The sequence below is a fragment of the Lemur catta genome, chromosome 25 (genome assembly GCF_020740605.2).
Source record: "Lemur catta isolate mLemCat1 chromosome 25, mLemCat1.pri, whole genome shotgun sequence".
Taxonomy (NCBI): Eukaryota; Metazoa; Chordata; class Mammalia; order Primates; family Lemuridae; genus Lemur; species Lemur catta.
This window is the reverse complement of record NC_059152.1, coordinates 6,503,333-6,528,386: the sequence shown is the minus strand read 5'-3', so window position 1 is coordinate 6,528,386 and position 25,054 is coordinate 6,503,333. Positions and strand designations below refer to the sequence as shown.

The 25,054-nt window shown below is 39.6% G+C and overlaps 1 protein-coding gene across 1 annotated transcript in view; it reads left to right on the top strand.

The window, feature by feature from the left end:
- The window catches only part of FMN2 (formin 2), a 222,729-nt gene that overhangs the window by 46,430 nt on the left and 151,245 nt on the right, over window positions 1–25,054 (top strand). The window contains 5 exon segments of the mRNA XM_045536998.1: window positions 2,633–2,774; window positions 10,867–10,922; window positions 21,725–22,488; window positions 22,490–23,303; window positions 23,305–23,522. Coding sequence (XP_045392954.1) covers window positions 2,633–2,774; window positions 10,867–10,922; window positions 21,725–22,488; window positions 22,490–23,303; window positions 23,305–23,522 — 1,994 coding nt within the window.

Here is a 25,054-nt window from a genome sequence, read left to right as displayed (position 1 = left end):
GCATTCGTATGTGTATACGCGCACACACATTGTCATTTAGTCATCAATTTGGCCCCCCCCCCTTTAAGATAGAATTTTTTGTCATCCATAAAACAAGATTATTAATGAAAACAAAACTCTGGGCTCAGTTTCAATGGTGAATTTTACTAAACATTTAAAGAAGAAATAAAACTAGTCGTATACAATATATGTTCTTATAGAAAACAGCGGAGGAAGGAACATTGCCCAAATCATTTTATGAGACCAGAATTTCCCTGATACCAGAACCAGGTACTTCCACCTTTTGGATGTTGTGAACAATGGTGCTATGAACATGAGTCTACAAATATCTTTTCAAGATCATGTTTTCAATTCTGTTGATTATATACCTAGAAGTGCAATTGCTGGATCATATGTTAATTCTATTATTAATTTTTTGAGAACTGCCATATATTTTCCATAGCAGCTGTGCTATTTTATGTTACCACTAGTAGTGCACAGAGGTTTCAATTTCTTTATATTCTTGCTAGTATGTATTTTCTGATATTTTATGGTAGCCATCCTAATGGATGTGAGGTGATATCTCGTAGTTTGATTCGCATTTCCCTAATCATTGGTGATATTGAACATCTTTTCATGTGCTTGTTGGCCATTTGTGTATTTTCTTTGGAATAAGTCTATTCAAGTCCTTTGCTCATTTTAAAATCAGGTTATTTTTTATTGACTTGTATGAGTCCTTTATATATGCTGGATAGTAAACCCTTAACAGATATGATATGCAAGTATTTCCTCACATTCTACAAGTTGCCTTTTCACTTTGTTGATTGTGTGCTTTGCATAAAAGTTTTAAATTTTGATGTAGTCCAGTTTATTGATTTTTTTACTTGTCTTGCTTGTGCCTTATCATATTCAAGAACTTATTGCCAAAGCCAGTGTCATGAAGCTTTTCCCCTATGTTTTCTTCTAAAAGTTTCATAGTTGTAGGTCTTATGTTTAAGTCTTTGATCCATTGTGAATTTTTGTTTATGGTGTCAGGGTTTTTACTGGGTTTTAATGAAAGCAAATCTCAAATGAAATTCTGCCCAAAACATAGACATTTATTAAACACACAACATTAGCATGTGCAGGAGTCCATACAAGCCCTCCTGAAAGGGCAGAACGTGTCTAGCTTGCTACTTGGGTAGGTGCTTGACCAAATCTTGCATGAAAGTTTCATATGATACAGACACGAAGAATGCAGGATTCTGTGCCTAGTTGCTTGCAGCAGTAAACTAGTAGTTGGATGTAGCACTGACAGGATATTATGGCTTGACATCATCCTTTGAGTCTTAACCTTTTCAAACATGGGTATATTCTCTGATGTTGTAGCCAGTCTATTTACACTGAATTACTTCAGGTTGTCCAATGAGAGAGCTCATGCCCAACATTTATTATGTTAATTAAATAAGACACTAATTTCACCAATGAAAAGCTCTTTCTGATATTCAGTATGCTAAATAGCAAAGCCTCTGGTGTTGATCAAGATAGGAATAGCTGAAAGATACAGGAATAGCTGAAATGCTTAGCTGGGTCTGAAATGTGGCCCTTTGTAATACAATCCTAGCTCGCCCTGGGAATCTGAATTCTCAATTAGGGCACTGACTGTCCACCAATGCAAAGCTTTAACTGATCTGTACATTATACCCTGTTGATGTTGAAGACTATTTTATGGATTTATTTATTCAGTAAATTACAGGAATAGCAACATCTGTGTATTGGTTTAACTCATTTACTTTCTAGTCTCAACTTGGTGATGACAGTGTATTTTTTTTTTCATCTCTACCATACTGTTCTCTTTACTTTGTGTAGATCAAAGGTATTAGGGAAATATATCTAAGTAAGGAAAATGCCACAAATATAGGGCGTGCATATATTGAACACATGCATCCTAAAACGGTTGACCTTGTCATTCTGAAATCCTAATGAGCAGATTTCCAAGGTGTTTATAGGCCTCGAAGTGGCCTCGTTAGTGACAATTATACTTTGTCCCTTGGCTCTAGGTATAGTTATAAGCCACCTTCTCGGTCTGTCCGGATTCTGTTGTTTTGCATCGGGCAAAGCCTGTCTTGGCCAGAAGATCCTTGTCTAGTTCTTTTATTCTTGGTTCATTCATTTTTTTTTATGGTTTCTCTCCCAAATAGTTTCCAACCTGGACCCCAGATAAGTCGGTTTCCTGGGCCTTTCATTGTTGAAAGCACAGAAGCTATTGTTGTCCTTTGGTGCCCAAGTACAGCCTGTCCTTTGACATTTTCACAGGTGTATAAACAATTCTTAAAGGGACATCATATTCAAATGAATTTAAGATGCTAGTTCAGGGAGTTCTCTAATTGAACCATCTGACCTTATAATTCCCTGCCGACCTAGGTAGCATCTCTCCCTCCAAAGAGACTTAGGTTTTACTATAGAAGAAAAGTGGAGACAGGTAGGTTTATAAAAAAAAAAAAAGTGTGAAAGAAACGTGTATCTTAGGAATCTACATTGAATAATATAAAATGCTGTTTTAATGTCATATACATGTAATTTACATAGAAATGATCTTGCAGTAAGTCAGTCAAGGCTTATTTTTTCATAATCGAATTTTCAGCATTTCATTTTTTTTTTTTTTTAAATACAGCAAGATCAACTTTACACCTGGGCCGCAGTTAGTCAACCCACACACTCGCTGGATTACTCGGAAGGGCAGTTTCCCCGGCGGGTTCCGTCTGTGTGGACGCCATCAAAACCTCCCGAAGAAGAACACAGACCTATGGAAACGGGTAAGACAGCGGGGACAGAGGACGTTCTGAAAGTGTGACATGATGTATGTTTGCGCTGCTCGCTGGGTAGTGAGTCTAGGTTTCTCTTCTAAGTATTTTTTAGAGTATCATCTTCAGATACCCCAATTAAAATCACAGCACTAAGAGGCTTGTTACATTGAAAATTCTTGTGCCACGTGCTCAAGGCTGCTGAGTTAGAATTTTAGGGACAGAACAGTGGCATTCTCCAATAATGGCTGTGTCCACTAAAGCTGGAGAGCCGCTGCCTCCAGGCATCTAACTGAAGCCACCACTGTAGGCTTGAGGCTCCACATCCTGTTTGGACTAAGGAGCCCCAGAGAGGAGACATTTCTGTCTGTTGCCTTCAAAGCACTGACCTCTAAATCTCTTCACTTTGTGTGTGTGTGTGTGCTTTTCTTAATCCTTTCTTTATCTTCAGAGAATAACTAGGAGAGGCAAGATAGAAAGATATAAGTTTTATTAAATCTCAGTTTTAAGTGATCTCTTTCGTAATTGCAAAGCATTCAGATGTGATCTTTTTTAATTTTGATTTTTGGTGGTTTTCTGTTTTTGTTTCTTTCATTGTCTTAGAAGTATTCTGTGTTACTGGCGGGGAAGACAGCATGAGATTAGCATCAGCTTTATTTGGAGAAGTTCAGATGATCTCCACACCCGATTCTATGAAAACACTTTATATTTCTCATACGGAATTGAGAGTCGTATTTATGTAACGATGCTTTGTGGGATTTGGTTGCTTTATCCCTTGTTTTTTCTTCATTTTGATGTGATAAATTCCCAGCTTCCTCTTGGTGGACTGACCAGGACTAAATATTGACTTTTCTGATGCATGAGAGAAGAGTAAATAAAAGGGCATCATTGCTATTCATGGATCTCTCCCCACCAGATTTTCCTAAATGGTAGCATAAGTAGTAGGGTTAAGAATTTTGATGTTTTTTTTTCCACATTGGCTCATAGAGAGGAAGATGGTCATTAGAAACTTAATTTGGACTTACAGTGAAAGTACATAATAACATGAGAGTATGGAGCTTGGGCTGTGCCACTTAGGAGCTTTGTGATCTTAGATGGATTTCCTAGCTTCTTTACTCAGTTTCCCCATCTGTAAGATGGTGATGAGCCTAGCATCTACTGCTAGGGCCGTTTTGAGGATTACATGAGTTTATGTAAAGTATTAGAATGCAGAATGCAGTCCCTGGCTCACTGTATTTTTCTACTAGTATTATTATTATCATTATTGCATGTTACCTTCCTCATGAACTGCCTTCAAAACTAACAATGATCCACAGCATAAAAGGTTTTATAGGCTACTGGCTGAAGTCCAGCAAAGGTAGCCTAGCCTCCTATTTTTATTCCAGTCTCTGGAGGGGGATGTATTTACACCTTTCTTCCTTCTACCAATGCACTAAATGGGGTCTACACTTGACCTTGAATTTCCATCCTTTAATGTCCAGTGCTTTTAAAACACTGTCAACTGTTCACTAGGTGGGCTGTACTCCCTGAAATGAACAACAAATGACAGATAGGATCCAGGAAATGTTGTCTTATGTGGGACTCTCAGTTTATCATAACACTCACAGAGCACAGTTGATCAAAGACCAAGGCAGAGTTCCTTAAAGCAAAGATCTTCAGAGATGAGGGGCTTCATTGCACCTGAAAATAAAGCAAGTGAGTGAAAGTACTTCTTGTTTTCAAAGGAAAAGCACACAACTAAAAGTAATGATCCCATTATTGTATGCACCGTTCTATTTATGTTAAAATTATTTATTGGTACAAAATACTCGGGTGTAGACATAGTAGAATGAATCGATCACATGGAGATCCCGTTTAACGGTTCATATCCTGGGTTTTGCATTGTAGAACAGGGGGATAATTTCATGTCTTTTGTTCCCTACTGTATCTTTTTCAACTTTTCTAAATGAAACATTTATATTCTAAAATTTTAGGGTACTCCAAAAACTATTCTGAAACACTTTGTTACTAGTTGTATGTACTAGAGGAACATTGATTAAAAGTTAATTGAAAGTGGTAATCTGGATTTTAGTTTGGTAAACGATGGCAGTCGGAACTGAAACCAGGAAATTTGTCACCTAGTTTTTTTTTTTTTTATGATTTGATGTAGCTTGCTAGAGCAAGTAATTATTAATGTGTTAACTTGTCTCCTTTTAAAATATGCATTCTTGAAGAGGATGATGAAGGTAAGTAAAAAGTAACTTAGTGACTTGTTTTTCTCCAATTGACCTGTTAGAAACCCCAAAGCCATGGAGCATTCTTTTGTCCTAAGTGATCTAATGGTATTTTTTAAATGTTTCCTGTTGTGACTCCATGACATTCCTTCAGAGAGACACTTCCATGGGGCAGTCTCATTCCTGGACAGCCATACCACACTCTCTTCTAGTTGGCCAATTATAAGAGTGAGAATGTCAATATTATAGGGAAAACTTTGCCTAGAGTCTCATGTTTTATATCGATTGCAAACTTTGATAATATGATTATTAATAGTAATAAACTATTTGCAGTGCACTTAACTGGCTATGCTGTATTATATAGTGACATCACGGTTAAAACCACTATATGCAACATGTGACCCCCTTCAATTTTACTTTAAGTGAAAGAATTTGACTTTTTTTCTTTTTGAAGAAGAAAGACTTGCAGATTCAATTTAGAAAATTGAAATTTTTATTTCATTTTATTTTTTTTTTGTATCCAGCTCTTGTTATTAGTTCACATGTCTAGCTAATTCAGATTTGTGGTACTCCCTCTTTTGCCTTTCTCATGTGTGTCTCACTTTAATTTTTTCATGATCTCTTCTGTGAAAGAGGTTTTTCACCATCTTCATATATTGATGAAGGAACTGACCCTTCATCATATGCACTGGAAGTGCCAAGACCCAGGTGAAGTCCTGGTGCCCCTGTCACCAGTGAGTTGTGGAAGGGCTGCAAATTCCTGGGAATCTTGTTGCTATCTCCCTATGCAGTTGGCACTGTCTCAGCAAATGTGCCCAAGGTGTTAAAATTGACCTTTTGAAGTCTACAGAATGCCTCCTGGAAGGATAAGCCTGGTTGGGGAAAAAAAAAAAAAGTCAGGAAGTAATGTGCTCCAGAAGTTGGTGGCAGAAACTGATAAGAAGAAAACCTTTCCTTTTATCTTGTTTTTTATCTTCCCTCTTCATTTTCTTTACTCAGTGCACCTACCCACCCATCTGTAGTTGTTCTGTTTTCTGGAGTCCCGTGTCATTCTATACATATCTCTGCCATTTGAATTATTTATATATTGTACATTTATCTGTTTATATGTACATGTCTGTCTTATAGACTTCCAGGATTTCAAGATTTTTGGGTCTTATTGAAAAGGTCTAAATAAATAAATCTACTTAGCAGAGGAATATAGGATTTGAGGGAGAGTTGTGTGTGTGTGCTAAAACAGTTCATGGACCATTTTAGGGGCTTTAAGACTAAGTTTCAAAGGTTTTTTCAAGAGACTTACACAAGTTCATGGAGAACCAGAAGGAGGGTGTGTAGATGTGAATAGGGATTTGAACCTTGGTTGTTTCATGTGGAGAGTTAAGTTCCTTATCTATCTTGGAAAACATGAATGGCCAAGAGAGCAAAGAGGACTGAATTTAGAAAGGCAACTTGAGCACAGAAAATCCTAGAAGAAAACATATGGAGGAAGATCTGGTAGAAACACGGCAGAAGCCTTTTATGTAAGAAGTCCTTTAAAAAAATGTGGTTCTGTGCTAGCTGAATGAATATAACCCACCTTTGCTCCAGAAAAGATTTGAGCAGCTTATAAATATCTAAGGTGTACAAAAAAATCACAGAGGCATATAGATCAGACTGAAAGGATTTTAGGGTGGGATAAAATGAGACTGGGATAAGCTAGAAAACTGAAATGCATCTCATAAGGATCTGCAAGTATTTAAAAATAATTGGAAATTTATCCTCAGGTTCAAAGCAGAAAGGAGATTGTGAACAATTCTGGATTATCCTCAGTGTCCATGAGATTGAAAACAATAATCATTCAGAGACGCACACCTTGTCTGGCCTCTAATATCCAAAAGAAATGTTTCTAATGGCTCCTAAGAAAGGAGATTTTGTGTGATCTAATTACAAATGCAGCATTTACAAATACTCACTTCTGTGTGTTGTGCAAATGCTTTATTTAACACATGTTCAGTTGAGGTAGCACAGAAATTATATAAGGGGCCAAGGGAGAGTTGATAGTGTTTTCTCTCTCTCCAGGCTTAATCAAGGGATAAAATGCACTAGAATAGGTCCACTGTGCCTCCTACAGATAAATTCTCCATTTTCAGCATATATAGGCATGTGTGTTTGTGTGTGTGTATGTGTATTATAAAATTAGCCTGCATTTTCCCTTTAGCTACCAAAGCCTGAGTGTGGACATATTTTGTTGGGATCAGGGGCAGATCCACCATACTATTAAATAATCAAACAAGAAGAACATAGGATTGGCCCCATTTAGGAAGACTTAAGTGTTTAACACCAGCTTCATTTGTGGAAGAACATGGTATATCAGAATTATAAATATCTACCATTTATTAGACAGCTGATCATAAGTCTTACTATTTAAGTGAAGTTTAATGAATTCTCTTTCAATTAAATTGGCTAGATTTGAATCAAATTGATGTATACCATTAAAGAAGCTGTCATTTAATAATTTCATATAACTGAATTTTCACTTAAAATGTAAAACTCTTTAGAGGCCACTGAATTCTTTTTTAGGAGGCATAATGTGTATGTTTTTGAAAGGGGGTGATTTAATTTATTTTCCATTCTTAGCAGAGAGGCATCTCCTCGTTCATTATCTTATTGTCATCTCTCTACAAATATATAACTCATCCAAGCATGCTTTACTTTATGAGTGATCGACTTATTTTGTGATGATACAGAGATCACTTCTGAAACATATTTGCAGTCGTAGGGAGCCCAGAATTTTAGAGTATGCTCAGAATTTTATGAGGAAACTTTAAAAAAATGGAATATTTAAAGTTTTATCAGGAAGATTTTTTTCTCCCCCTTTGCTTCACGATGATTTTTTTTTTTTAATTCTAGCTTCTTAATTTTAAGGATGAGTGAAGGAGATGACAGTTCTAAGTGTACCCTTGAGAGTGCTCTCGCTGGGCTACTCTCTAACCATCCTAGTTGATGAATATTTAATGGAGACTGCTGGCCAGTCCTGGAGCTGGGTTTAAGGGGGTTCTGGAAACTTCCCCCAATCCTGGGAGGAGGACAGTGTTGATGAGTGGATTGGAGTCTATGTTTAGGGAGCTCTGTCAACGTTGGAACTAAGTTGATCTGTCAGCTACGCAGGCCCAGGGACTCTAGTCTTGAGCCAGCACTCAGAGGCTTATCATTTGCTCGGGGCATGCTGACATCTCGCCATTCCCTGCACGACACTCTTTACCATTTTTTGTGCTTCCCTTTGCTTTCTCCTTCCTCATACCATCTTTATTCTATGTTCTTGCTTTCTTTTATTCTCTATTATTTTTTTCTCCTTAACCTGTATGTTTCTTTCCTCTTAATGGATCTCATGCATTTTCCCTTTATTCCGCATTAAAATTATTTTATGCATCTCTTTCCTCTTAAAATCTTGGCCCTCAAGAACCTCTGCCTTCCAGCTTAGGGTTTTGAAGAGAGCATTGTGACATCTGAACTTCTCTTAGATGTTTTAGCACATGAATTCAAGGAAATAAAAAGTACAGTGATGGGGATGGGAAAATGAATTCAGTTCAGGTAGGCTTTGAGTTAGAAAGAGGGAAACTGCAGGTTTGGGGTTAGGTATTCAGAATGTTTCATGGACACATTGTTCTAATAAACATTGTTTTCTAAGTCCATTGTTCTGCCAAACTACACTTTGTCCTTATTTATTATCAGAGCCCAGAAGTTTGCTCTTTTGGACAGGTCACCATGTCAAGGACTATAGAAAAAGCTGAGAAGCATTTTGTACATTTTCAATGTAAAGAATTCTTAGTGTACTACCAGGAGATCCTTTGGACTCTTACAGCACTATCTAAACAGAAAGAAGAGGAAGAGAAATTTTTTCTCCATTGTTACAAAGCCAGGGTTTGTCTTGAGTCTATTGTGTTTGGGAGGATTTGGAAGTGATGACAAAAAAAAAAAAAAAAAAATCCCAGAAAACGAGTTTGGATTTGCTTTAATACTAACTCTTGACTAGCTTTGCTGTTAAAGACCTTTATTCAAATTTCACTAACCCTGGTGTTCAGTTCAGAGTAGAGATTTGCCATTGTAAGAAAGTTAGAATCCCTTTTTGATCAGCTCAATCAAATGCAATATTTGGGAAAATGGTTGTATTTTAAGGCCACTTTGTTTATATTCTCTTGCCACTCTGATATCTATTGGTAAGTGACTGTATCATGCTCTTCTCGGTGATTTTTGTTTTGAAAAATACACTTTTAGCTGAGGTTTAGAAAGTAGCTAAAGGCAAGGCAGTACCTATATTGCCTCTTCTGAAATCATGACTCCCTCTTTCCCCACCCAGTTATCCCATTCTGCATGGTGGACCCACTGTCACAGTCTGATCTTTGTCTTGATCTCTCATTTGTTCTTTCATTCACTCCTGTAATCACTCAACAAGTATGTCAAGCACCTACTACATGCCAGGTGCTATCTAGATGTTGAGGCTCCAAGAGGGGAGAAAAATCAACAGGAATCCTTGCTTTCACAGAGCTTATGCTCTAGTGGAGTAAGAGATACAAATAAGCAGGCAAACAAGGGAATTATGGGCTGTGTGGTGTGATGATCCATGTTAAGAAGGAAGGAAGGGCCAGGGTGTAGGGAGTGCTGAGGAGTGGGTGGATGCCCAGCGAGGCTGGAGCAACGCCCCCTGAGAAGGGGCCCGGAAGGTGGGCAGGCAGATATCAGGAGGAAGGGTCATCATTGTGGGCAGAGGCAAGAGCTACTGTGGCTTTGAGGCCTTGTGGAAGAAGCGTGACCAGTGTTCAGAGCACAGCAAGCCGGCCAGTGGAGCATTGTGAGTAGGTGGGGGACAGGTGGGGTGGTTGGAGAGGTGAGGGACGACAGCAGATGAAACCAGGCCATTGGGCCCTGGGAGAGGCTGAGACTCTCATCTGAGTAATTTTGTAGCTTAACAATGTTTTGCCGTTTAAATACTACATGTCTTATTTTTCTGTAGGATTGTCGCATACATCAGCTACGATGCTGCTAAATTGGGAATGTTGAGACGATCGTGGAGAGTGACTGCTGTGTCTTGTGTCTGGGGTCTGCTCTGCAGGCCAGTGTCGGGGGTAGGGAGATGTGACAGGAGACATATGTGCTAGTCTTCACCTTGCCACCAACTGCTTGCACTGTGGGCGTCGGGTTTCTCATCTCTAAAATGTGGACGATGGACGAGATTAGTGGTTTTCAGACTCTACTCCACGGAGCACTTGGGATTCCCAGAGGCCTTTTCATTTTTATTTTTAGTACGTTTGTAAGTTATACAAACTTAAAGCTTCACTTAGAAAGTGCCCTCTAACTTAAAGAAAAATAATCCAGAACTTGGTTCCCCCTTAGGTTTTCCAGCGTGATGAATTTGTCGTCTTGTAGAATCCCAGGTACAAAGACCAAAGGAGCAAAATCCCATCTTGTTCAGTGCCTCTTGGTAACAGCGCTCATCATCTCTCATTGAAATCCAAAGATAATTTGTTAGATCCAGCTTTCGAGACCCGTCCTTTAAGATCCATGGCACAGATCTTAGCTAAGTGAATAGTAAGTGAAAGTCTTAGGGACTTCCTGGCACAATATACAAAGTAGTGATTGAAACAAATAATTATGGTCAATGTGTACAGAAAGGCATAGATAGGGCTATTCCAATATTTAAAAATAAAATGACATGAGTGTTCATCATTATATATGTTATATATACTGAAAAGTGGTCATATCCTAATAATCCAATAATATAATTGGAAGAGAGATTTTTGGATGTTTTTGGTACTTACGGTTAAAGGTATATTTTAGTGAAAGTTTTATTTTCTGACTGAGGAAATAGGAAAGCTTGTTCAAGATACTGACTGTCTGCTTCCTTTCCAATCCAGAATCTCAATCTGCTATTTTGGAAACTCCAAAAAAAGGTTCAGATGCCATCCAGCAGGTAAGAAGATCTTATTAGGGTGTTGAATCTCCATCTCTCTTATTTATCTTGAAATTGTGACAGATTCTCTGATTTATCCTCCCATGTGCCCAGCTGGCGAGGCTGCCCTTGTGTCCCCGAGCTGCAGGGGAATCCGGTCAGGCAGAAGGGGATGTTTGCTTCCATTTATGTTTTGCAAAGAAAATCAGTCTTGAAGTGGAACTGAGTCCAAGCTTTTTCAGAAGCTGTGTTGTTCTATATCTGGCCAAAGAGTTGGGCCCAACAACAGCTGGCTCCAGTAGGAAACTGGGTACTCCAGGGAGAAGTCAGCCCAGTTGTGCCTGGGCAGATATTCCCATGGATATGATTTTTTTTTTTGGTGGCAAGATCATAGTTAATTGCAGCCTTGAATTGCCAGGCCCAAGTGATTCTCCTGCCTCAGCCTCCCGAGTATCTGGTGACCTCAGGCATGCCCTGCCACGCCTGGCTAATTTTAAATATTTTTTGGTAGAAATGGGGTCTCACTATGTTGTCCAGGCTGGTCTCGAACTCCTGGCCTCAATTGATCCTCCCACCTTGGCCTTGCAGAGTGCTGGGATTATAAGTACCAGCCACTGTGCCTGGGCAGATATGATCTTTAAAAAAAATATCAGAGCTTTTCTAAAATCAAATAAGATTCTTAACTTGCTTTGGTGGATGAAGCATTTGTTAATTAATTAGCTAATTTCCATGGAACATTTTTTTCCTGATGCTAAAGAAGCCAAATTTTGTCTTTTTTTTCTTGTACTAAAATGGACTTCTTATTTAAAAAAAAAAAACTGCAAGAAAGGAAACATTTGTATGGAAGAGTAATTGTGGATAGCAGTTGCTCTTTCGGATATAAAATTACTTGTTAAACATATCGATACTTCCAACTATGCTTTTGCCAATAACTTAGTGTTGGAAATCAGTAGTAAGCTGTGTTGCGTGTGGTCTAGCAGAAAATGAGACTCATACCTGGGTTCTACACCTAAGTCTATTTTTGGTTAGTGTGTGACAACATACATGTAATAGATTATCTAGCACATAGTGCTCTTCTCTGTAAAAGTAAAGAACTGGTGATCTTTGAGAACTCTTTAAAGCCTAAAATAACTTCCCTTTTAAAAAAGAAGTTCTGTATCAAACATGCAAATTGTGCTCCCTCTGGCGGAGAAATATGGGTATAACATTGGTTGAGAATTTAATTTTATAGTCCATGGGTGCTTTTCAGAAATACAGCTAGATTGGCTATTGTAAGAGTACAGCTGCTCTTAAGGATACTGTCATAAAAATCAAGTTTTCCGAGACTATTTTGGTCAGAGACGACCTACATCAACCTAGAGGCATTTGGAGAGGGGCATGGTGGACTCAGCTGACAGTTGATTAATTAACTGCAGCGATTAGCCAATAAATAGTGAATGAGATGAAGAATGACAGAGGTAAGAAAGGAACAGTAAAGTCAGCAATAATTAAGAAAAATAGTGTCTTCAGATACCCTCTCATTATTTTCTTTGAGTTTTTTTTTGAGGCATGGCTAAATTGTGATCTAAAAGAATATATTAGCTTTTTCTAAATTCTTGTATCAAGGGCATATATGAATGAATTATTTGTTATACTTGACACAAAAAGAACCTGGAAAAAAAGCATTGCATAATATCAACACTGGTAAACCATGTGCAAAATTCTGTGTTAAGCTTTATAGCTATAATACTTCAAGACATATGTTCATTTGTGTAAATTATGGAAAGATTATCTGTTTTTCTCAAGGTATGAACCATGGTAAAATATATTGCAATCTGCAGAAAACTTAACGGACTTGGGTGATTTTAAAACACCTGATGTAGCAGCTTGGAGACGCAGGGGTGAAATAGATTGAATAAATGTCGCACCTCCTTTCCTTGTTGACAGTGAAGCATCAGGAAATATAATAAATTGAGAGGTAACAATTTTTGGAAGCAATTGAGGTTAAGCACTGAACAATGGAAATCACTTGCCTTTGGAATCATTGACTTTTTGTCATAATCTTATTTTATTTTTTTTTGTTTGCTTCACCTAGGGGTAATAATTTTATTGTCTCTTCAAGTTCTTAATAGAATGTTTTATGACACTGAATTTCATTTTAAAAAATTGTTTTATTTTTAATTTTGGGTACATAATAGTTATATCTTTAAAATGCCACATGTGATGTTTTGATACAGGGATACAGTGTGAATTAATCAAATCAGGGTAACGGGGGGTATCCATCACCTCAGGCGTTTAACATTTCTTTGTATAGGGAACATTCCAATTCCACTCAGTTATTTTAAAGCATACCCTAACTTATTGTTGATTATAGTCACTTTGGTGTGTGCTATCGAATATAGTTCATTCTATGTAACTAACTATATTTTCCCACTCATTAATCATCCCCACTTTATTCCCACCCCCATACACTTCCCAGCCTCTGGTAAACATCATTCTACTGTCTGTCTACATGAGATCAGTTGTTTTTAATATTTATCCCCAACATATGAGTGAGAACATAAGAGATTTGTCTTTCTGTGCTTGGCTTATATCACTTAATGTAATGTTCTGCAGTTCCAGCCATGTTGTTTCTAATGGCAGGATTGCATTCTTTTTGTGGCAATATAATATTCCATTGTGTATACATACCACAATTTCTTTATCCGTTCATCTGCCGATGGACACTTAAGTTGATTCCATATATTCACTGCTGTGAATAGTGCTACAATAGAGTGCCAATATCTTTTTGATGTACTGATTTCCCATCCTTTGGATATACACCCAGCAGTGGGATTGGTGTGTTATATAGTAGTTCTCTATTCAGTTTCTTGAGGAACCTCCATACTGTTTTACATAGTGGTTGCACGAATTTACATTTTCACCAACAGTGTATGAGGGTTCCCCTTTCTCTGCGTCCTCGGCAGCATTTGTTATTGCCTGTTTTTTTGATAAAAAGCATTTTAACTGGGGCGAGATGATACCGCATTATAGTTTTGGTTTACATTTCTCTGACTAATGATGTTGAACATTGTTTCATATACCTGTTGGCCATTTGTATGTCTTCTTTTGAGAAATGTCTATTCAGTTGCTTTGTCCATTTTTTCATTGGATTATTTGATTTTTTTTTTTCCTACTGAGTTGTTGGAGTTCCTTATATATTCTAGTTATTAATCCCTTGTCATGGGTAGTTTGCAAATATTTTCTCCCATTCTGTGGATTGTTTCTTCCCTTTGTAGATTGTTTCCTTTGCTGTGTAGAAGCTTTTTGTCTTGATGTGACTCCATTTGTCTAATTTGGTTGCCTGTGCTTTGAAGGTGTTACTCAAGAAGTCCTCACCCAGACCAATGTCCTCAGCTTCTGTTTGTCTGGGAAAGTCTTTATTTCTCCTTTATGTTTGAAGGATATTTTTGCAGGATATAATGTTCTAGAGTTAAGATTTTCTTTCTTCAGCACTTTTAACGTGTCATGCCACTCTCTCGTGATCTGTGAGTTTTCCACTGAGAAGTCTGCCACCAGATGTATTGGAGCTCCTTTACGTGTTATTTTTTTTTTCTTTTCTCTTGCTTCCCGTGGAACCTTTGGGAGCTTGATTATTAAATGCCTTGAGGTAGCCTTGTTTAGGTTAAATCTTGCTGTTGTATGACCTCCTTGTACCTGAATATTGATATTTCTCTAGGTTTGGAAAGTTCTGTTATTCTTTGAATAAACTTTCTACCCCAATCCCTCTCTACCTCCTCTTTAAGGCCAATAACTCTTAGATTTGCTCTTTTGAGGCTATTTTCTAGATCTTGTAGGTGTACTTCATTCTCATTTATTCTTTTTTCTCTTCTGACTGTGTATTTTCAAACAGCCTGTCTTCAAGCTCACTAATTTTTTCTTCTCCTTGGTCAGTGCTGCTGTTGAGACTCTGATGCATTTCTCAATTTGTGAATTGAATTCTTAAGCTCTAGAATTTCTACCTGATTTTTTTGATTATTTCAATCTCTTTGTTAAATATTTCTGATAGGCTTCTGAATTCCTCCTCTGTGTTGTCTTTGAAGTTCAGTGAGCTTTTTCAGGACAGCTATTTTGAGTTCTTTATCTAAAAGATCACCTCTCTCCATCCCTCTGGGATTGTCACTGGGACCTTATTTAGTTTGTTTGGTGTGAGGTCAGATCTTCCTGGATGTTCTGCACTCTGTTCCCTTGTGCCAGGGTGGCCCTGAGTTTCAATGCTTCACTCACCCTCCCAGGGGCACACGGTTCTTTCTCCACTGGGTGTGACCCTGCTGGAGGATGGGGTGATGGCGGAGGCAAGGCAAGATTCTCTTCTGCCCTCTTCAGTGCCTCTTTCCTTGATATGATGTTAAAACCAAGGCAATAGGATCGCTCACCTGGTGTTTGGTTCTCCTGAATGTGCTTGCTTGCGTGGATGATTGTTGAATTAGGTGTTCTTGGTGAGGGACCATCCCTAGAGCTTTCTATTCGGCCATCTTTCTCGGCTCCTTATAAGTTTATTTTATAGGGTGGTTCTTCTCTTAGATGATGTGGGTACGTTTTAGAAGAGCCTAAAAGTAATTGGCAATAGAGGGATACAAAAAGCTAGAATTAATTATCAACCTACTGCATACCTATTCTTTTACTCTATTACCTTATGCAATCCTTATGATAATCCTTTAAAGTAGCTATTATCATCCATATTTAACTGTAAAGAAAATGTTTATAGGAGTTAAAAGCAACTTGTCTAAGGTCACAGACTCTATAAGGGGTAAAGCCAAGATTTGAATGTAGGTCTGTTTGATTTTTATACCTCTACTCTGATAAACACTTGATAGTTTTACATTAGGAATCACCTGATGGCTATTTAGTACCATCTCATGCCAAAATCGTCAGATGGACGAGAGAGATGAGAAGTTTATCTTGAAAATTATTCTATTATATTTAAACTATACCATTTACGAGAGTCAGATGTCAATCAAGATACATTATAGAGGCACGTAGGTATTAATATTTTAGTTTACCTATACATTTTGAAGTTTTCCTAGAACTTTGTCCTACATTGTGTTAATTTTACTAAATTTAGTGCTTTCTTACTTTGTTTATAAAAGTTGACAATCTTAATTTTTCATGTAAATTAGCTTGCCTTTTTCCTCTTAGTCACTAGATGGCAGTTCTGTATCTCTGGGAAGTACCGCTGCTGGATGAAACCAGAAGTTTTAAGCCAGTTTGCTCTGTAGGAATGATGAACAAAAGCAGTTTTCTGGTCCGTGCAGCACAGCCTGCCTGATTCTGTGGTCGTAAGGCAAGATCTCCATCCCTGCTTAGTCAGAGGCAGGCAGCGGAGTTGGAAAGCATCCTCTAAGTTTTCCTTCAGATGTGTGTTCAGGCACCTGTTCTATCAATCTGAGTGCACTGGAATGTATTGAATGAGTTTGACTTTTACTTTCTCCCTGTAGTTAATAATTGTAAGATCTCAATAGACCTAGAAAAAACACATGACGCATAAAGCCTTTTCTCAACTCACAGGAGTCACAGGCTGGTGTTGCCAGAGAGCCTGATGTTTAAGGCAGAAACAGCTGGCACTCAAAGAAAGGACGATGGCAACTCCTTGAGTCCTTTTATTGATGGAATAATAATAATAATTCCTCCTTATGGAATCAGGAGGTTTGAAAACAAATCTACATTCTTTAGACTTACTGATTATTTTAATTTCAAGTAAAAATCTGCTATGTCTAAAGAATTATGTCATAAAACTGAAATGGGACTGTTTATCTTTTGGCATTTGAAATACTATTTAAACTGTACATCCTTTTATACTCTACAGTATATAAATAGCTCGATGTCAATTATTTGAATATGGTAATTTCAGTCAGTCATTATCTGTTTCGTCATTGAAGATCTTGTTGTAGATCTGGAATGCCATTGGTTTGTTCCTAAACCTTAGAATGTTTTTAGAATTTAGAGCATGACAAATAGAGAATTTATAAGCTTTTGTGAAGAGTAGAATTCCTATTTTACAGATGTCTTAGGGGAATCCTAACTTGTTAGTAATGTCGCCTTAGAATTTAGCAGAACTCGAAAATCTGTGAATAGTAGAAAACGAATTACATAATCTCTTATTGAAATTTACAAGTAAATTATGATAGTGTTAACTTACTGAAACAGTTTTTATATTCTAGGCTATGAAAGTATCCTGCTTACATAAAAAAGTTCCAAAGATGAGCAAATTAACTTTTCAGCAAAAGCTTTACTTGAGTGTATCTTGGCTTCCTTTTTGACAGTTGTAACTTTAATATTACAGTCTCATGTTTTCTTTTTCTGGGAATCAGATAATCTTGTATTTGGAAGAACATTTTTGGTGAACATTTCATTTTTTAATGGAAACTTGTATTCTGTGATATGCAAATGTTCAAACAATTTATAAGAACTAACCATCACCACCCACATATAAGATTATACAGGAATGGAAGAATTTTGGCTGCCTTATTGTTGATAATTGTTGAGCCAACATAGATGGCAGACTCCATCACTTATAATGATTTAGGAGGGTTTTGAAACAATATTTTAAATACACATAACCTCAAAATTGATATATAAAATTATTCAGTTGACTAAAAATGGATTTATCTTCCCTTCATTTATAAGGATGCACCCATTATATAAGTTCTGTGCAAAATTGGCAAGATCACTTTTTTCCTTTTCTCCTTTAAAAAAGTATTTATTTAAATTTTTGATAGGAAAAAAAAACCGTTAGCATTGGGTAAACTGTTGCACAATTACTGGCAACACTGAGAATCTTCTTGAAAAGTGTAGAAGTCTAAAGATAATGAAAAGTGCATTTCTCCATTGTCAAGTCCTTTGAGAATGTGATAGGCCTCCCTCTAGCTGTACTCTGAAGAGACAGAAGATTAAGTTCCAGGCACTGGACACAGGGGAACAGACTCCTAACTTGAGGGCTTTCCACGGACAACAGAGCGCCTGGCAGTCTCTTAGAGATTAAATCTGGGCTTTGTCAGTGGGTGGGCCCTGAAGATCCTCACTTAGTGTGGGTCCTGAGAGCGGGATGTTTGCTTAAATGGCTGGAGAACACACATGCTTTTTTCTTGATCGTGACTAATATTTACCATGTAAATTTCTTTATAAATCCCTGAACAAAAAGAATATAACCCATATTAGGAATCGACTCTTAACTGCTGACAAGCAGTGCAGCTTTCTCTAGAGAGCTCTGCAGAAAACGTCTCGGCTGACTTTATGAATTGGTTCTCCCTGAGAGCCAGCCAGCCCTTGACTGATAGCCCTGGATAAGGAAGGCCAGATAAGATTCTTTGAAGACTCTTAGCTGAATTCAGAACCCCAAAGCCTACATACATTTGGCTACTCTGTAATAGGGGACGGCCAGGCTTATTTTATAGGCCAGTCAGTTAAGGTTGGAGATGAGCTTAATTGCTCTGCTTCCCTAGAGTGGAAAAGGAAGATTGTAACATTGATTCAGGGCCAGGATTTTATGGTGCAGGTGAAGAGAGGTCATGGAGGTAGGGAAGATTCTAGCAATTGGCTTTTTTGTTCTCTCTATAGCGGAAGTGTAATGTAACAAGCAGATAGTCTCTCACCCCTTTTCTTCTATGTTCTCTATAAAAATGATCTGTATATAGTTCTCCCTCTAAAAATTTCAGATTTTTGTCTTTGCAGTCTGTTTTATTATCATCTTCATGAATTCCTTGACTTTGCCACTTTCCTGGCCCCCAAGGCTTAGCACTGCTGTATTTATTAAAGATTCAGTTTTGGAGTTTTTGTCCTCTTATCACTATTTTCTCTGCCCTTTCTTAGTTCTAGTTCTGACTGCATCTTACGTTGGAAAGCCTTTGAAACTTACGGAGTATGTCCGTTCCTTATTTTCTCAACTTTTTGTTATCTAAATGCTCTCAATTATCACTTTGTCCAAAAAATAAGGAAAATAGTGAGAATGGCTTTTTATCAAAAAGTCCCAAAACAACAGATGTGCTGGTGTGAATGCAGAGAGACAAGTACACTTCTACACTGTTGGTGGGACTGCAAACTAGCTTAACCCCTATGGAAAGTAGTATGGAGATACCTCAAAGAACTAGAAGTAGACCTACCATTTGAGCCAGCAATCCCACCACTGGGTGTTTTATCCAAAGGGAAAAAAAAAAGGCATTTTATAAAGAAGACACTTGCACCCAAATGTTTATGGCAGCACAATTGCAAAGATGTGGAAACAGATCTTAATTGCTAACAGAACAGTCAAGGCACATAGGAATACGGTTATCACCTCATTCCTCTTACTAAATCTTGCATGTGACTGCAAGGATGGACCTAGCTGCAAAAGGAGTCTGTAAATACGGTTTTTCTTCCCACTTCTTTAAATAGAAGGGTGGGGGTGGAGGTTGGGAGTGCCAATCCAGTGTAAATGAAGAAAATTTCTTAAGTGGATTCCACTTAAGAGGTCTTTTTTTCTGGTACCAATTATCATGTGTAATAGGATCCCCATTTACCTTTTTCTTCCCGGCTATGTAAATTAGAAAAGTTTAAAAAAAAAAGCCCAGGGATCTTCTCAGTCACTAGTACTATGACTTCGGTTATCACCAACTTTGGGTGCTGCGTTAGACTAGCCAGCCTGTACGTATGGGGGCACAAATCCATGTAGAAAGGGGTGTAAACATTGCTACTGTGTAGGTCATGTGGCTTACAATCACTTTCTTTGTGAGTGTGTGTTTTTGAAAGTGTCCTTTAATTCTTCTATTTTCATTATATTCGAATCTATAGTGAAAAAGAGCTGGCCTAGGTAATGACATTTACAAATTGAGTTTTGGAAAACTCTTCCAGAATCTACTTCTTACTTGTCATTCATCAACTAACCTTTTTATGTGCTCACCATGAATGGACAAATGAGAACCCTGCTTAGGGACCAGGATAACTCCAGAAATACTAATGATTCAAGGTCACTTTTGAGAGTATTCTGGAAAAATGAAAATAATCTATACCTTTTATTAATCTGGTATAACAAATACTGAATAGTTGTACTTTTATTAGGATAAATTTGGTTGCTAGTTTTTTGGCTTTTGATTTCTTTTTGTACTTACTTAGCATCATAATTGGAAAGTGGAATTAAGTGTAATGGCCAAACAGGATATTAAAATTGTTTATTACTGTTATTTCTTTTACCATGGACTACTTAGAAATAGATGGCATGATTTTCCAAACTGCATTACAATTCTTTAGTCTTTTGTGTAGACATTGGTGAAAAATAGTGACTTAAATGGAGGGGTGTGTGTGTGTGTATATATGAATACGTATACTTATATATAAAGTACCTCTCAAAATTTTGCCTAAAAATTTAAAGTGTATTACATTCCTTTATTAATTGTGAAAAGTAAATTATTTTCTTTTTCAGTTTGCTTTCACAGTAGGGGCTACTTGGTACAGTTCTCCTTAGCTCTCAGCAAACATCATAATTGACCTTCAGCAAGTTAAATGTAGTAAATTAGAGTTTCCAGGGGAAAAATCACAGGGGTTAGGATTAAGACCATTAGGTTTACATCACCTCTTCCCCCGTGGGAGCGGAGGAGGGGGAACTAGCTCTGAAGATTTTTATCACATATATAGTACCAAAAATGCTTCATTTATAGTAAATACCCATTTCTGTCTTGTCCATCTGCATTTTTTTCCACTGCAAATGGGTTGGATGTCTGTTTTGGATTTCATAAAGAGTAAAGCAAACATTTGGTTTTTACTTGTGGAGGCTTTTCTTGGATCCAGAGTTTAATCTTAGTACGCAGGGTACGAGTTCAGTTTTATGTTTGGTATCATCTTTATATTTCCTCTTAATGATTCGTCCACACTATGTAAAAATCAGGTTTGCAGTAGGAGCTTCAGCCTCCCCCATGGGGAAGATGTGTGTGGATGTGGACCCAAGGGCTCTTCACTGTGGCCTTTGTTGGCATCGTCTTTGCAAAGCTCTAGAACACTGAAGAAATGATTCTCGGCATGAGAACTGTCTGACCCTCCCTCTCCCTTTCTTGCCTTGAGCCTTGAGCGAGCAAATCTGCATCTTCCTGAGCAGTTGTCTGACACTGCAGTTTTTACACGAGTGGATCTTGTCCTTCCTCCTCTTTCACTTCGTCTTCCTTTCTCTTCATCCCTTCCATCCTCTTTATATCTTTTTATTCATATTTAATTTGTCCATAGGGCTTCCCCTTTCTATCTACCCAAAACCTTTTTTTTTCCTTGATGGATTCCTAGTCGACTGTGCGTCTTGGGAAAGGAAGACTCCGCTTAGACATGAGGGTGACCCATCCATGCGTTGGCACAGTTGCTATCAGCTGTCTATAAATGGTAGACAACTGTCAGTTATCACTTTTTGATAAAAGCCTTGGGTAAGATATTAAAGTTCTAGTAAACATGGATATCGGTGGTATGGAACATGCTCATAAGATACGTGATCATGCCCATGCAGATGTCAAAAATATTTCACATATTCTTACTGAAAACTCGGTCAATGTTAGCAACATCCTAATAGCAAACGTCGCTAGGCAGGAAAGAGAGAAGCCTGCCTTGGAAACACACTGGTTTTATCACTCAGAATTTTCTTCCCTGTTCCCAGTGGTCTTACTTGTCCTCAATGAAAGCATTGAAATCCAAAGGTGCAGAAGAGGGGACACATAGAAACATTAACGGAATATTTCTGTGGAGGGATCTTTCTGGAAGTATTACAGCAAACAAATATGATTTTGTTTAATTTTTTTTGATATCTGGATTTTTCCTTAGTTCATATTTAACAGTGGTCTGTCCTCGTTGCCCCCCAGGAAGTTTCTGACATGAAGAATGAGGGGCAGGCGACAGTAATTCAGCAGCTGGAGCAGACCATCGAGGACCTGAGGACCAAAATAGCGGAACTAGAGAAGCAGTACCCTGCCGTGGACACGGAGGTGGCCGGTGGCCAGCGAGGCCTTGAGGACGGAGTGGCACCTCCGGAAGATGTCTGTTTGGAAGCGCTCAGGTTAGGAGAAAATGGTGTTCGGCATCAGAGGATCTTGCAGGCGAAGTCGATACAGACCTCCCCGACGGAGGAGGGCGGGATACCGAGGCCGCCGTCGGGGACAGCCCCGTGCCCACCGGCGACAGACAGCGGAGCGGCGGCCCTTCCCTCCTCGCCGTCGGGGCCTCAGGCGAAGTTCTGCTCGGAGATCTCTCTGATCGTGTCTCCACGGAGAATATCCGTCCAGCTCGACGCCCAGCAGTCCGTACCGGGCATGTCGCAGCCTCCACCGCCTCCACCCCTTCCGTCGTCTGATGGCCAAGGACAGCCTGGGGCACGGCCGTCCCCTCCGCCTCTCTGTACTGAGTTGGAGACCAGCCATGAACACTCTGGTTTCTCCTCCCTGGGAAACAGCTATGACATCCCGTCCCCACCACCGCTGCCTTGCACAGAGTCCCCCAGCTCCAGGCCCGGCCCGGGCGTGGTGACACCCCCGTCTGCCCCTCCCCCTGGCGTGACAGTGCCTGCGCTACCCGGTGCAGCCATCCCCCCACCTCCCCCTCTGCCGGGTACAGACATGCTGCCACCCCCCTCCTCCCCCACTCCCCGGAGTGGGGATACCCCCTCCTCCCCCACTCCCTGGAGTGGGGATACCCCCTCCTCCCCCTCTCCCCGGAGTGGGGATACCCCCTCCTCCCCCTCTCCCTGGAGTGGGGATACCCCCTCCTCCCCCTCTCCCCGGAGTGGGGATACCCCCACCTCCCCCTCTACCAGGAGTGGGAATACCCCCTGCCCCACCTCTTCCCGGTACAGGAATACCCCCTCCCCCTCCTCTTCCCAGTGTGGGGATACCCCCTCCTCCCCCTCTATCCGGAGTGGGAATACCCCCTGCCCCACCTCTTCCTGGAGTGGGAATACCCCCTGCTCCACCTCTTCCTGGAGTGGGAATACCCCCTGCTCCCCCTCTTCCTGGAGTGGGAATACCCCCTGCTCCCCCTCTTCCTGGAGTGGGAATACCCCCTGCTCCCCCTCTTCCTGGAGTAGGAATACCCCCTGCCCCACCTCTTCCTGGAGTGGGAATACCTCCTGCCCCTCCTCTACCAGGAATGGGAATACCCCCTCCCCCTCCTCTACCTGGAGTGGGAATACCCCCTGCCCCTCCTCCTCCCGGTGTGGGAATACCCCCTCCTCCTCCTCTTCCTGGTACGGGAATACCCCCTCCTCCTCCTCTTCCTGGAGTGGGAATACCTCCTCCTCCCCCTCTGCCTGGAGTGGGAATACCTCCTCCCCCTCCTCTACCTGGAGTGGGAATACCTCCTCCCCCTCCTCTGCCAGGTATGGGGATTCCACCTGCTCCAGGTCCCCCTCTCCCACCACCTGGGACAGGAATCCCCCCACCACCGCCACCCCCCTCTGCTTCCGGGATCGGGTCCTCCACTCCCCCCCCAAGTCAGCAGTAGCACTTTATCAGCACCACAGGTGTGTGGATTTCTTCCTCCTCCATTGCCATCTGGATTGTTTGGACTAGGGATGAGTCAGGACAAAGGGAGTAGGAAGCAGCCAGTAGAGCCTTGTCGCCCAATGAAGCCTCTTTATTGGACAAGAATCCAACTGCACAGTAGAAGGTAACGCAACAGCGAGCTTGTCTTTGCACAGTTTGTCAATACGAGGGGAGAATTTTACCTTAAAACACTTGAGAAAATTACAATTTACTGTCCTTTTTAAGCATAGCTCTAAACCTTTCTGCAGATCTTTACATCTACAGATGTAAAATACGTAGTCAAGCAATTTGCTGTATAAAATTTTAGGCTTTTCTTCACAAGTACCTGAGGGGTAAAACAAATGACATGTATCAATGCATAAGATGTGTGCATATGCTCATCGATAAAGGCTATTGACATATATCTTACAGAAGGATCGATTTTTCTTAGGATACATGCTCTGTTACCTAGTTGCAAGACTCTACTCATGTCTGAATCTAATTGAAAGCATGCTTATATGATCTCTAGAAATCAAGTCAGGGCAGAGAAGCAGAGGAAGTTTTAGCTAGATTATTTTCCATGTGAGAATCTACCCTTTGTTTTCACTACTTAAACTTCCATTTCTGACAAACAGCTTAAAAAGCTAAATCAAATTCGTAGGCAGAGTGACTCCTGAGGATGATAGCCTTTAAAAGTCACAGCCTTGCTTTGCTATGGCATCTTGTCTGTCTTCAGAAACACGCTACACAAAATACACACATCCACACCCCATGAGTGAAATGATCTAGTTTTGAGAATTTCATGGCACCTCTGTAGATAATCGGGGACTTGATGTGAAGTCATAAGATCATACCTGGGAAAGCTCATTATAAAAGAACACTTTCCTGGGGGCAGTGGTACATGCCTGTAGTCCCAGCTTACTTGGGAGGCTGAGGCGAGAGGATCGCTTGAGCCCAGAAATTGGAGGTTGCAGCGAGCTATGGTTGTGCCACTGCACTCCAGCCTGGGCAGAAGAACAAGACCCTGTCTCAAAAAAAGAAAAAAAAATATTTTCCACCAGTTACCCTAGTGGTGTATTATTCATCTCTGCCTAGTCCATAATCTCCATTCCCTGCCCTGAGACAGTGCTCTGGAATACATTGGTGGGAGGGAAAAAATGCACTTTCAACCTCCCTGGCCTTCGTTGTTCTAACTTCTCATGATTCCTTGAATTTTCTTTATGTGATGTAGCATGCACTTAAAAACAAGGTATTTACCAGGCTCATTGTCATTTCTTATATTAATTTTATCTTCATGAAATCATATCGGGAACAAGAATCTATATATCCTGACTACTTCTAACTTTGCAGCTTGTTCTCTGTGTAGTTGCCACGTCACTTGTATATGCTGAGGAATCATTTTAAGCTGTGCCCTGAACTCATTTTCTCCAGATACATGATAGGAAGTTCTTTTGTTTTGCTGCTGTTGTTTTGCTTTTTTAAAAAATGCATTTACACCTCTTTGTAGGTGGTGCTACATGAAGCTGTAGTCACAGAGAAGCCAAATTACAACGTGGTGATGGGAGGTGGTGAGGGGAGGGAGGATGCTATTAATATTTTGGAATTATATATTTTTAACCCATGAATAATTTACAAGGTTAATAAGTAAAGTTGGGATTCTGAGAGATCAAGCATTTT